The sequence below is a fragment of the Cnephaeus nilssonii genome, assembly GCF_951640355.1.
Source record: "Cnephaeus nilssonii genome assembly, chromosome: 7".
NCBI lineage: Eukaryota > Metazoa > Chordata > Mammalia > Chiroptera > Vespertilionidae > Cnephaeus > Cnephaeus nilssonii.
This window is the reverse complement of record NC_137078.1, coordinates 81,466,810-81,479,626: the sequence shown is the minus strand read 5'-3', so window position 1 is coordinate 81,479,626 and position 12,817 is coordinate 81,466,810. Positions and strand designations below refer to the sequence as shown.

The 12,817-nt window shown below is 54.7% G+C and overlaps 2 protein-coding genes across 3 annotated transcripts; both read left to right on the top strand.

Annotated features, from left to right (window-relative positions):
- The first annotated feature begins 886 nt into the window (after nucleotides 1–886).
- Nucleotides 887–4,150, top strand: GJB5 (gap junction protein beta 5). The gene is made up of 2 exons (XM_079778057.1): nucleotides 887–1,014; nucleotides 3,080–4,150. The coding sequence occupies exon 2, from the start codon at nucleotides 3,107–3,109 to the stop codon at nucleotides 3,902–3,904; it is 798 nt and encodes a 265-aa protein (XP_079634183.1). The 5' UTR covers nucleotides 887–1,014; nucleotides 3,080–3,106; the 3' UTR covers nucleotides 3,905–4,150.
- Nucleotides 4,151–5,327: 1,177 nt separating this feature from the next.
- Nucleotides 5,328–12,593, top strand: GJB4 (gap junction protein beta 4). Of its 2 annotated transcripts, XM_079778056.1 has the most exons (3): nucleotides 5,328–5,392; nucleotides 6,522–7,605; nucleotides 12,544–12,593. In XM_079778056.1, exons 2-3 carry the CDS (start codon nucleotides 6,816–6,818, stop codon nucleotides 12,552–12,554), a joined length of 801 nt encoding a protein of 266 aa, XP_079634182.1. In that variant the 5' UTR covers nucleotides 5,328–5,392; nucleotides 6,522–6,815; the 3' UTR covers nucleotides 12,555–12,593. The 2 variants fall into 2 exon arrangements, with proteins under 2 accessions (XP_079634182.1, XP_079634181.1); XM_079778055.1 differs by lacking the exon at nucleotides 12,544–12,593 and having other exon boundaries at nucleotides 6,522–9,100.
- The last annotated feature ends 224 nt before the right edge of the window (nucleotides 12,594–12,817 follow it).

Sequence of the window (12,817 nt, the reverse complement as noted above, 5' to 3'; positions counted from 1 at the left end):
TTTTGCTCACAAGGCCCCCAAAAGTCTATTGGTGTGGATTGATGTGTTCATTCAACAGAAGGGTCCTACCTGGAACAAGCTCAGTTAAGATGAGCTATTCCAATACAAACTGACGATGACGTGGAAGCTCAGGGCCATGGAAGCCCAGAGATGGGGCCCTACGCCACCTGGAGCGGCACAATCAAGGAAGGCTTCTTGGAGGAGTAGGCTAGGTGAGAGAATGCCCTAGCCGGTTTGGCTCAGTGGATAGAGCATTGGCCTGCAGACTGAAGGGTTCCAAATTGGATTCCAGTCAAGGGCACATGTCTGAGTTACAGGGTCGATCCCCAGTAGGGGCCACGCAGGAGGCAGCCAATCAATGATTCGTATCATTGATGCTTCTATCTCTCTCTCCCTCTCCCTTCCTCTCTGAAATCAATAAAAGTATATTTATTTTAAAACAAGAAAGAAAGAAAGGTGAGAGAAGGACATTCAAGTGGGGGCAATTGGTGGAGCAAAGGCATTTAGGCTGGAGACAGATCTGGGAGTCATAGCGTTTCCAAAGGTAACTGAAGCTGTGAGAATAGAAGGCCATGGAGAAGCAATCAGAGAAAGAGGAGAGTCTGGAGACCAAGAAGTAACAGAGGGGACTTTTCAGGAATTTCTAGGTTCCACCCACACAAGGCCAGGGATGGGAGGACAAGCAGGGGGTCAGAGTGGACCTGTGGTTCTCTCCTGAGAGGATGCCAGGATTCAGGGCTCAGCACCCTGGGAGGAGTGAATATCTAGTTTCCTGGGCCACTTCAGAGGCAGCCTGGGAAGGGTGGAGCCCAGCCAATCGCCCTGCTAAGTGCAGCTCCTCCCCTTCCTAGGCCAGCGACACACCCAAGCTGCAGCACTCTCTCAGGTTCCATCCCAGGAATGGGCTTCCCCAAACACCCTCTCTGGTTCTGACATGAGTTCCGGCTGCCTGCTGAGTCCACTGCTGGCTGTCAGGAGCCAGTACCCGGAGAGCCCTGAGGAGTAGCCACTCAGGTAAGATCATCTGTATCCAAATGTACCTTGTCCCTTGGTACACCTGGCGGACAGAAACTTCTCTGGTGGAGAGCTGAGGAAGGTGACCTGGACATATCCGCCACCCTGGGTCCTGATGGTGGAGAAATAAAGGGCTCCTCCCTGCTCTGCTCTGGGATTTTCCCAACTGAGCAGAGGTGGGAGGCAGGGACTGAGTGGAGAGGAGCTCACAGGGAAATCGGGAGCTGGGCAAGCAGAGCAGCACTGCCTGGGCCTGCATGGCCCTACCCTGCCCCACCCCACGTGGGCTGGGCCTAGAGCCCCTGGGGATTCAGGGCTGGAGCCTTCTAGTTATTCCCTGAGAAGCTGCCAGGAGTTCCACCCCCTTAGCAGGACTGAGCAAAGCCCAGCTGATGATTCACAGCAGGGGCCCCCACTTCCCAGTGAAGGGTGGTGGAGACAGAACAGTGGAGAGAGAGGGTAGGGAGCAGACACCCCAGCCTCCCTCAGCCAGGACCTACCTGGTAGAGGAGGGAGTGGGCACAGACCAGACACCCAGGTAGCTTTCCAGGAAAGGGGCCTAGCCCCGGAGTGTGGGTTCTGGAGCCAGCCTGCCTGAGTTCCAATCCCAGCTCTGCCGCTTACCAGCTGTATAACTGTGAGCAGATTAATTAACCTCTCTGTGCTCCACTTTCCTCATCCAGAAATTGGGAATAAAAATTATCATACCCTTTCCTATAGTTGCTGCTGCATTGATCCATGCAAAGGGCTCAGAATAGAGCCTGGCGCTGCATAAACACCGAACAGGTATTGGCTCTCACCATTACCCTGCTTGACTGCTGCAGGTCCTGGGGGTCAGACAGCCTGGTGACCTTCAGCCGGGACCAGCAGTCAGCAGGGCATCAGGAGCCCCTTAGAGAGAGAGGCTGTGCGGACAAGCTCCCTCGGTCCTGGGGAGCGGCAGGGTGGGACTAGTGCCTGGGCCTCTCCCCGCAAGAACCAGCCAGAAGAATTCCAAGAGGGAAAGTGGGTGCCCCTCACTCTGAACAGCAGTCCCATTCCTTAAATGGAGGTAAATCTGACTCCTGTGTCTAGCACCCCAAACTCGCCAGCAGGAGTAACGACAGCAGCATTTCCCATTTTGGTGTCTTGACAAGGCTATTCCATACGATGATGAAAATGGATTCTGTGGTCAAAGGAGTCTGGACAATACGCTATATTTTTGTCCCCCTGTGGGAGAGTCACACTGTGAGTCCATTCGCCTGGTCACGGAAAGGGGCCTGTTCCACTTTGCCGAACGCAACGAACGCCTTCCTTTCTTGAACACAGGTTCCTTTTCTCTCACTACTCCAACAGCCAGCCTAGGGGATAGGGTTCCGTGGAACACCAGTTTGGTAAACACCGCATTACCCGGCTACTCGAGAAAGCTTATTGTACAAAGAGAGCCGTTGACCCCTATCTTATCTTTCAGCTGGATTGCCTTTGGCCTTGCTTCAGGTGAGTTGCACCTGAGCAGGATGCGTTCTGGATAATTTAACTGAGTGTTAGACGGGGTGGGAGTTTGTGGGCAAGTTTCCAGCCCTCCTCTCCAACCTAGTCCTCCAAGTCAAATAAAAGGCAAAGGGCAGGTTCCCCTTGGGAGGGGCTGCCGAAGAGGAGCGAGCAGTGCCCAGAAAGGAGAGAAGTCCTCCCAAGGCTCACCCCGGGGGGAGGAGGGCCAGGGCTGGAACAGAGGGAGGAGGCCGAATGCCCCGCCTACTTAAGCCTTCGCTCTGCAGGATTGCAAAACCAGAGCCACAGGCCCTGAGAGGGTTGAGGGGCTCCCAGGACTCGCCTTCACCCACTTTTATGGATAAGAGTTGGGTTCTTAACTAGTTATGCTCAAATCCCAGCTCTGCACCTAATAGTTGTGTGACCTTGTATCATCCCTCTAAGCCTCAGTTTCCTCCATCTGTAAAATGGGTTCAATGACAGAACCTACCTCCTCTGGGGCTGTGAGGATTAGATACGATGACGTGTTTCTCTCAAGTATTCCCAGTGACTACTTGATAAATGTGGGCGACTCTTTATCATCATTCCCCTGCAGCAGCAGCAGCCGACGCCTGGATCCACCATGAACTGGGGGATCTTCGAGGGGCTCCTAAGTGGGGTCAACAAGTACTCCACAGCCTTCGGGCGCATCTGGCTGTCTCTGGTCTTCATCTTCCGAGTGCTGGTGTACGTGGTGACCGCCGAGCGTGTGTGGAGTGACGACCACAAGGATTTCGACTGCAACACCCGCCAGCCGGGCTGCTCCAACGTCTGCTACGACGAGTTCTTCCCCGTGTCCCACGTGCGCCTCTGGGCCCTGCAGCTCATCCTGGTCACGTGCCCCTCGCTGCTGGTGGTCATGCACGTGGCCTACCGGGAAGCACGGGAGAAGAAGCACCGAGAGGCAGTGGGGGAGGACGGCGGGCGCCTCTACCCGAACCCCGGCAAGAAGCGGGGTGGGCTCTGGTGGACGTATGTCTTCAGCCTGGTGTTCAAGGCCGGCATAGACATCATCTTCCTCTACGTGTTCCACTCGTTCTACCCCAAATACACCCTCCCTCCTGTGGTCAAGTGCCACGCGGCTCCGTGTCCCAACATCGTGGACTGCTTCATCTCCAAGCCCTCGGAGAAGAACATCTTCACCCTCTTCATGGTCGTCACGGCCGCCGTGTGCATCCTGCTCAACCTCGTGGAGCTGGCTTACCTGGTGAGCAAGAGGTGCCGCGAGTGCCTGGCCGCCAGCAAAGCCAGGGCTGCCAGCGCCTCTCCCTGCAAACAGGAGGACCTCCTCTCAGGGGACCTCATCTTCCTGGGCTCAGACACTCACCCTCCTCTCTTACCAGACCTCGCTCGAGACTATGTGAAGAAAACCATCCTGTGAGGGGCTGCCTGCCCTGGGCTGGCCGGGGGGGGGCCCAGCATCTGTCACGGGTGCAGCCTTAGCGGTGGGAAGCTCCTGCCACCTGCCCAGCTGTGTGGCCTTGGGCACTTCCGTTTCCTTTTGTGTAAAATGGAGATGGTGACGCCACCTCATTGGGTGGTTGCTATGAGGAAGAGTTTAATTAGAGAACAGATGTGCAAGCCACTTTCATGTGTGGGACCCACGGCCAGGGCTTAATAAAAGTCCACTCCTCCACTGATTCAAGGTGCCCTTTGCTTCCTCGGCCTTTGTGACCCTGATCGGGTCATTCGGTCACTCTCTCTGCCCCTGGTCCAGCCAGGTGAGGGGCCATCCCCTCCCCCAGAAAGGATGCCCAGCACTCCTAGGGGTCATGCTGCCTGCTCGTGCCTTTAACCTCCGTTGCAGTTTTAGGCCTGCAAAGAGAATGGATCTTAGAATGTGGGGAGCGGCGTTGGGCAGTCGAAAGTTCAGGACTGGAGTCAGAACGCTTGCATTCCAGCCCAGGTTTCATCCGGTCTCTGGGAAAGTGACTTCGGCTCCTGTCCAAATGGGTGAATGCACCTGTGGGGCTGTTCAGAGGACTGATGAGCTCATGGTTGTGCATGGGGTTAGCCGGCTGTAAAAGGCCACATAAATGTTAATCATTGGTATTAGGGAGCGTTGGATACATGCTTGTGGGAAATGAGGCAGAGCCCCTCCCTGGCTACCCATTAACCTGCACTGCCCTGAGGCCCCTCTGCAGTCCCACTGGGTCCCACTCCGGCTTCCCCGGAGGCCTGGCCACAGAGGACTGACAGCTGGGGCATGTCATGCCGCCAACCTGCACTCCTTGTCTCCACCAGGGCAGTGGGTTCCCTCGTCTAGAACACAGCCAGCCCCTCCCATCCCCCCTACACGCCTTACCAGCAGCCCAAGCTCTAGCCCCTAGAAATGCCCCCACCAGGGTAGGATGCTGAATCAAGATTGCCCCTTTCCATAGATGTCAGCTGCTGAGGACTTCAGAACCAGCCTTCCAGAGAAAGGGGCAGGAGAGAGGCCTGGGGGCAGGGGGCAATAAAGCAACAAAAAGTGGACAGGAGCAATGCCATTGTTGCTGGCCCAGGCCTGAGGAATGAGGATACCAGGCAGGCTCCTGCCCCCGACCCCCATGCCTCCCCGCGCCCCCCCCCCCCCCCCGCCCCTCACTGCAGTTTCACCCACATACCTGCCAGACCAGGTAGCTCGACCCAGCCATGCCCAGCCAGGCTGAGAAGGCGTGGGCCAGGAGAAAAGAGCCACAGGTGTTTGCTCTGAATATGTGCCCGGGGAAGTCCGCCAGCCTGCCTGCCCACCCGCTCACTCTCCTTGGCTCATTGGCTCAGAAAGCCCCACCCAGCAGGGCAGTAAAGAACAAAAGCTGCCTCTGGGAGGCCCTCAGGCAGACGGGCCAGCCCAGGGACTGGAGAGAGGCTTCGGGACCCAAGAAAGGTGAGGACCAAATTGGGCAGGAGGCTGGGCTGGGAAGCAGGGACCAACAGGTCTGAGGACCCCAGGGAACCTTGGTTGTGGGCCGGGCTCCAGGGAAAAGCAGAGGGGACTGAGAATCCCTGGGGAGACCAGACTGAAGGGAGGGCGGAGGACCAGAGGAGAAATGGGAAAAGGAAGGCTCAGGAAGATGTGGCGTTTCTATTTGGTTTAGCAAACATTGTGTGTTCACTGGGCCAGGCCCAGTGCTGAGTCCTGTGGATACAGAGATGATAAGACAGGGGGCTGCCCTCCAGAAGGGTAGTCTGGCATAGAAGATAGTTAAATAGACCATCTGAGTATCCATGAGAGAAGGAGGATGCTCAGAAAATGTCCCAAAGGCGTGAGGTCTGAAGACGCTGAGATCTGAGACAGGGACAGAGGAGGGGCTGGGTCAGAGGTGGAACATGATGACACTCCAATTAGGGGGTGTGGAGGATGGAGCACACAGGACAGGGACCTGAATGGAAATAATAGGAGATTTGGCTAGCAAACAGCCACTAAGCAAATGCAGAAGGGGATGTCCATGAGACAAAAGGTAAATGGGGGGGGGAGAGGGAGGACCGTGCCAGAATCCCGCCTCCGTCCCTGCCCCAGTCCCTCCCCTAAAGCCAGAATGGTAGCAATTCCAGAGGAACCCACTGTGGTCAGGACAGTCAGCAAACGGGACCAGCACCCAGAGGGTGGGGACTGGGTGGGCCAGGATGATGCCAAGCCACCATTGTTCCAAAGAGAGAGCCTGTTTGGTTTGGGAGGGAAAGTCAAGGCGGGGATGTCCTGGGGCCAGAGAGGAGGAATGAGGATGGATATCGCTCAAGCGTCTGCCTAAGAGGCTGATAAGAAGGCACCCAGCTCCGGGCCTGGCTCCTGTTGGAGGAAACTGGAGGAGAAAGATACACATCCCTCCCCTCCTGCCCTGGTCCAGCCCTGGTCCAGCCCTGGAGCGAACAGCAGAGTGGATCAGTCAATGAGTGGATCACTCTTCTTACTGCTTCTTTAGAAGTCGGTGAGCCACAGGGCTGAAAGGAGTCAGAGGTTGGCAGGCACGTCCATGCAGGCCGATTATCCCTCACATGTATCTATTACTTTATAGAATAAAATATCCCCTCATTTTGGAACTGGAAGACAGAAGTTCAAGACCAGCTCTGCCACTTCCGGCTGTGAGGCCTGGAGCCGGTGCCTCTCTGAGCCTTAGCTTGCTCCCTGTGAAATGGGGACAGAGGCAATCCCTGCCCCGCCAAGCCCTAGCGAGTGAGGACATGATGACACAGTGGTTGTGAAAGAGTTTGGCCGATCACACCTTTAATAAAGGGCCCCCGTTTCCAGGTTCTCCCCGGCCTGAGTGGGCGCACGCAGGTGTGCACCGCCCGCGCGAGGAGCCACCAGCATGAACTGGGCGTCTCTGCAGGGCCTCCTGAGTGGAGTCAACAAGTACTCCACGGCGCTCGGCCGCATCTGGCTGTCGGTGGTGTTCATCTTCCGGGTGCTGGTGTTCGTGGTGGCGGCGGAGGACGTGTGGGATGATGAGCAGAAGGACTTCGTCTGCAACACCAAGCAGCCAGGCTGCCCCAACGTCTGCTACGACGAGTTCTTCCCCGTGTCCCACGTGCGCCTCTGGGCCCTGCAGCTCATCCTGGTCACCTGCCCCTCGCTGCTGGTGGTCATGCACGTGGCCTACCGGGAGGAGCGGGAGCGGAGGCACCGCCTGAAACACGGGCCCAACGCCCCGTCCCTGTACGACAATCCGAGCAAGAAGCGGGGTGGGCTCTGGTGGACATACTTGCTGAGCCTCATCTTCAAGGCCGCCGTGGACTCCGGCTTCCTCTACACCTTCCACCGCCTCTACGAGGGCCATTACGACATGCCCCGCGTGGTGGCCTGCTCCCAGCCGCCCTGCCCCCACACTGTGGACTGCTACATCTCCCGACCCACGGAGAAGAAGGTCTTCACCTACTTCATGGTGGCCACAGCGGTGGTCTGCATCCTGCTCAACCTCAGTGAGGTCGCCTACCTGGTGGGCAAGAGGTGCCTGGAGATCGTGGGCCCCAGGCGCCATCGGTCTCGGCGCCGGAGTCGCCTGCATGATTCGTGCCCCCCGTATGCCCTCTCCCAGGGAGACCACCCCCAAGATGGGAACTCTGTCCTAATGAAGGCCAGCTCGGCCGTGGTGGATGCAGGTGGGTATCCGTAACCTGTGAGGTTGGCAACTGGGACCACCATGTCCCCCACCTGCTCCCTGAGGCCACACAGGACAGTGGCACTTTCTGCAGCAAGGCATGCGAGGAAGGGGGCTGTGGGGCTCAGGAAGCCCAGCCAGGGGCCAGTACTGGGGGGCAGTTCTGTCTCAGGGTCCTGAGCCCCAGGGGAAGAAGGTTTAATGGCAGGCATTTTATATATGGCAATAGGGGATGTCAAAACCCTTAATAAATATGATTGTCTCAGTACCTTGCAGACCAGGTGGGGAGTGATGGGTAGGAGAGCAGGGGCATCACAAGGACCTTGGAGAGGAGGCCAGGACCACTCAGTGGGCACCTGAGCCTGGGAACCTCAGATCCTGGTTCAGCCATCACCCACTTCACACAACACCCCCACACACACACACACACACACACACACACACACAGTGTGCCCTCAGGACATGGTGGGGAATACCAAAGACACTTTTACAGGGGTTTCTGGACTCTGCAACCAGCTGGCCAGGCAGGAGAGGGACTCCCGGAGACCCTGTGCCCAGCACAAGTCAGTTCTCAGCAAGCGTTCCTCAGATGAATGCGTGATGCTCAGGAGGCCGCTGCCTCCCCATCCAGCCTCCCTGATTCTCCCCAGCACAGGTCCTGGGGGGTGAGTCCCCTCTGAGGGGAGGAGGGAAGGTCTAGTGGAGGTGGATGGTGCTGAGAGCAAGTCCAGGATGAGTATCTGCCAGGGTGTTGAGGAGGCATATCCCCACAGGCCAGGAGCCCATTGAGAGCATCCACGCCAAAGGATCCCTCACAGATCCTCCAGTCTGAGGAGTTTTCCTTCTTTTTCCTGGACACACATTCCCTCATTCTCCTCCACCCCCACCTCATCACTCAGACCTTGGCAACTTCCAAAACCCCACCTCCAGCCTGGACCTGCCTGAATCCCAGAGCGCCCACCAACCGCCCAGAGGACGACCCTCCAGGAGGCCCCCTGGCATCTCCCCTCAGCAGGTCCCAAACCTGCCCTCCTCATAGACCACTCCCCACCCCGTGAAGGGCACTGCCAGTTGTCCAAGCCAGGAGCTGGCCTGCCATCCTCATCCCCTCCCATCTCCCAGCCCCTCACACCCCACATCCCAGTGCAGCACCAAATCCCACTATTGCAGCCCCTGCAATGACTCCTGAGTCTGCCCCTCCTTTCCCACCCCACAGTCTTAACATCTCACTGGGCCCCTCCCCTCTGCCCTCCACTATAAGGACAGAGTGGTTTTTCTGTATAGGAATCTGACCATGTTGTTCCTTCTGCATTAAAAATTCTAGGGTGGAGGAAAAAGAGGGCATAGAGGGGATAAATGGTGATGGAAAGAATAAAATAAATAAGATAAAATATGCCCTAGCTGGTTTGGCTCAGTGGATAGAGCATCAGCCTGCGGACTGAAGGGTCCCAGGTTCGATTCCGTTCAAGGGCACATGCCCAGTGTTGCGGGTCCGAACCCCAGTAGGGGGCATGCAGGAGGCAACCAATCAATGATTCTCTCTCATCGTTGATGTTTCTATCTCTCTCTCTCTCTCTTCCTCTCTGAAATCAATAAAAATATATTTAAAATAAATAAGTAAAAAATTCTTCTACCACCACCCACCATTGCCCTAAACCTGGAACCCCCTGGCCTCCCCAACCTCACCTGCTTCCTCCCTCCTTGCACCCATCAGTAATACCAAAGAACTCCTGGCTCCCCAGCCAGACACAGCATGCTGTGTTATGCCTTGTGCCTATAGACATGCTGTTCCCTCTGCCTGAAATGTCCTTTCGCCCTCCTCTCGGATCCTTCCTAGGACCTCAGAGAAAGCCTTTACCACCTTCTCCAAGCACCAGTCTAGCTTCTGCCTCTGTTATTTTCCCCAAATTGGAACAGTCGTTTCTCTCCATCAGTCTGTGAGCCCTTCACGGGCAGGGCAGGGCAGGACGCTGAGTCATCTAGGCCCGGCTGCCTCCAATAAATGCTTGTGAACTGAGTAAATGGGCTGTGAGCTGCGTGGCAGAAAGGACTGAGTCTTGCTCATCTGAATCGTCCACCACACCTCACCCAGACAGTTCGGCAAAGTGTTTTCTCTTTGTTTGTATGTATGTTGTGTTGTTGTTTTACTAACTAAGGCCAGCCTAAAGTTCTCATTCATAGGTGGGGAAACTTTGGCCTAGGGATGGGAGGAGACCTAAGTCCACACAGAGTCTGGGATGAGTCTATGGAGGCTGTGGCCCCTGTGGTCAAATAGAGAGCTTCCATGTTCACCCCGGATTATGGGATAAGATCAGGGTCCCGGGAAGCAGAGCCAGCACCAGGAATTTGTGGAGGAGCAAGGGAAGCAGGATAGGGAAGGGGCAGAGCTGAGCAGGGTATGGGCTCAGGGAAGCTTAGCCTTGGCCTGAGCGCTATGGGGTGAGGGACCTTTGGATCACAAAGCCCACCACAGAGCTGTCCCCACTGGAGGCAAGGGCATCAGGCTTTGAAACTCTCAAATCAGTTCATGATTGGCTACAGGTCACCTTGAGGACAGGAGGGCAGAAGGAGATGGTGGCTCCTGCCCAGTCAAGATCAATTCTCCAGGGGCAGCTATAAGCCATGAGTGACCAACATTCACAGCAGCTGGAGAATGGGTGGCCCCAGAACAGGGGTATGAGCAGGGCGCCCAATACCATCTACTGAACTTCAGAAATCAAGGGCAACTCTACCTCCAATCCCAAAGAAAAACCAGTTCAAAACCAGGTAACCCCCACACTTCTCAGACCAAGGTAGTTCCCATGTGCAGGCCAGTGGACCAACCATAGTCAACTCCCTCTGAGATCCTAGATTCCCCATTCCAGGGGCTGCTGCCGGGAGAGCATCCTGGGACCTGACTACTTTCATGGCAGTCCTCTTCATGTGTAGTGTTCCCAGAGGTCTCAAGTCCTGGGCCATTGAGCCAGACAAGGACGGAACACTATCTGATCAGCCTGAGGGCTCCAGAGGGGCCTGGATAACATTTCAGTCATCTCACTCTTATCTTCATCCCACCCACACTCTCCAGACCCCACACTGCCCTCATTACCACTCTCAGACCTTTCTACCTCCACCTTCTTGAAAACTCTTTGCTTAGTTTAGGCCCCTGCCATCTTTCTCTTCCATCTTCTGGCCCACATTGCTGCCACCTACTTCTCCTCATTCCCTTAAAGACTTGAAACCTACATGATCCTATTAACCAATGTCACTCCAATAAATGTAAGGGAGAGAGAGAGAGAGAGAGAGAGAGAGAGAGAGAGAGAGAGAGAGAGAAAGAGAAAGAGAGAGAGGAAGAAAGGAAGGAAGGAAGGAAGGAAGGAAGGAAGGAAGGAAGGAAGGAAGGAAGAAAGAAAGAAAGAAAGAAAGAAAGAAAGAAAGAAAGAAAGAAAGAAAGAAAGAAAGAAAGAAAGAAAGAAAGAGAAAGGAGGGAAGGAAGGAAGGAAGGAAGGAAGGAAGGAAGGAAGGAAGGAAGGAAGGAAGGAAGGAAGGAAGGAAGGAAGGGAGACTTGGGCACATGACTTGGTCTTCTGGTATTCTCTCACAGCCCGGGGCCACGGCGACCACCTGTGTATGACTCTGTCCTTTTCATTCCATGCACTCCTATTCTCTCATGACCTCCTCCTCCACTCCATTTAGCTACCCACTCACAGGACCACACCCCAGATTTTGTCTTCACTCAGAACTGCTCCACTTCTAGAATCTTCCACTTAATTCAAATCGACAAGTATTTATTGTCCACTTTTATGTGATAAGCCCCATGCTAGGTGCTGAGGATACGTCTGGGAAGAATCAAACACAATCCCTGACTTCATGGAGCTTCCATTTTATGAAAAGAAAAGCTCCTAAAATCCTGGTGTCCTGGGGAAGCATGGGGTGCTGGGAGAGGGGGGAAGGTGAATCCAACATCCAGGCATCCAGGAAAAAATTCCCTGGGACCTCTTAAGCTGACACCTAAAGAAAGAGGAGGATCTTGCCAAGCAAAGCAGGGAGGGGATTCCAGGCAGAAGGGCCAGCACATGAAAGGCCTAGAAAGGGAGAGTCAACCAAGTGAGGGGTCAGGCTGAAGAAGACAGCGGCTAGGTCACGCAGGGCTTTCTTTGTAAAGCCCTGTTAATGGTTTTGGACTTTACCCTTAAGGACAATGAAAAGTCACTGGAGAGACTTAGCACAGAAGTAACATGGTCTAATTTGCAGTATCTGTGGTTACAGTGCAGGGAAAGGAGCCAGAGCAGGGATGGCTACCCATCTGGGAACTGACACTAATAATCCAATTGAGAAACAACAGTGGCCCAAACTAGGGTGTGCATGGTGGGGATGGAAAGAAGTAGCTGGGTTTAAGAAATGTTTGCAAGATAGAATCAAAAAAGATTTGGTGGTTGATTGGGTGTGGGGATCAGTTAGAGACAGAAATCAAAGTGACACCCAAGTTTCTGGCTCTGGGTGGTGGTGCATTTACCCAGGGGAGGAGCAGGTTTCAGACAGGGTTGAGTCTGAGACACAAATAAGATCTCCTCTTTATCTCCTCTCATTCATGGACCATCTCTGTCCTTGGCTCAATGGATCTCTTGGCTATTATGCTTATTATCATTCTTGATGATTTCACATCCAACACCTTGACCTCTCAGTTCCTTGACTTCCTTGCTTCTAACCATCTTTTTCACCACCCATTGAACCCACCCACATGAGTGCTCACACCCTAGACCTTTCCTGTACCAAGAGCTGCATCATCTTCTATCTATCCAGCTCACTCACTCTGGCTCCCACTCTAGCAACCCCATTTGTTGACCCACCACCATTCCACCATCCATCACCCCCTTCATATCCTCCCTTTCCCATCTTAGACTCCATAGGTCCGCATGTAATTGCTGGTTGTAGATAACCTCCATCCCTTGCCTTTCAGTGCTTCTGTAGTTACTCACCAGGCAAGACCCTAACTCCAGTTAAGCCCAGCTCTCCATGTGGCACCTGTTCCAGAGTACCTGGAGAATAATACAAGAGGATTGAATGGTTTCAATGGAGTCTTCTGACCACAAACCTCAAGTGGGAACTCGGCACCTCTAAGAAATGCTACATTTTCCTAACACTTTTATCCTCAAAGATGACTGTATTTCACCTTCGCCTCTCCCAAAACCTCTAGCCCCCATTCTAATCTTCCACTTCCGCTGATAGCCAGG

Coding starts and splice junctions, on each gene's coding strand:
- GJB5 (XM_079778057.1), top strand. CDS start 3,107: ATGAACTGGGGGATCTTCGAGGGGCTCCTAAGTGGGGTCAACAAGTAC.
- GJB4 (XM_079778055.1), top strand. CDS start 6,816: ATGAACTGGGCGTCTCTGCAGGGCCTCCTGAGTGGAGTCAACAAGTAC.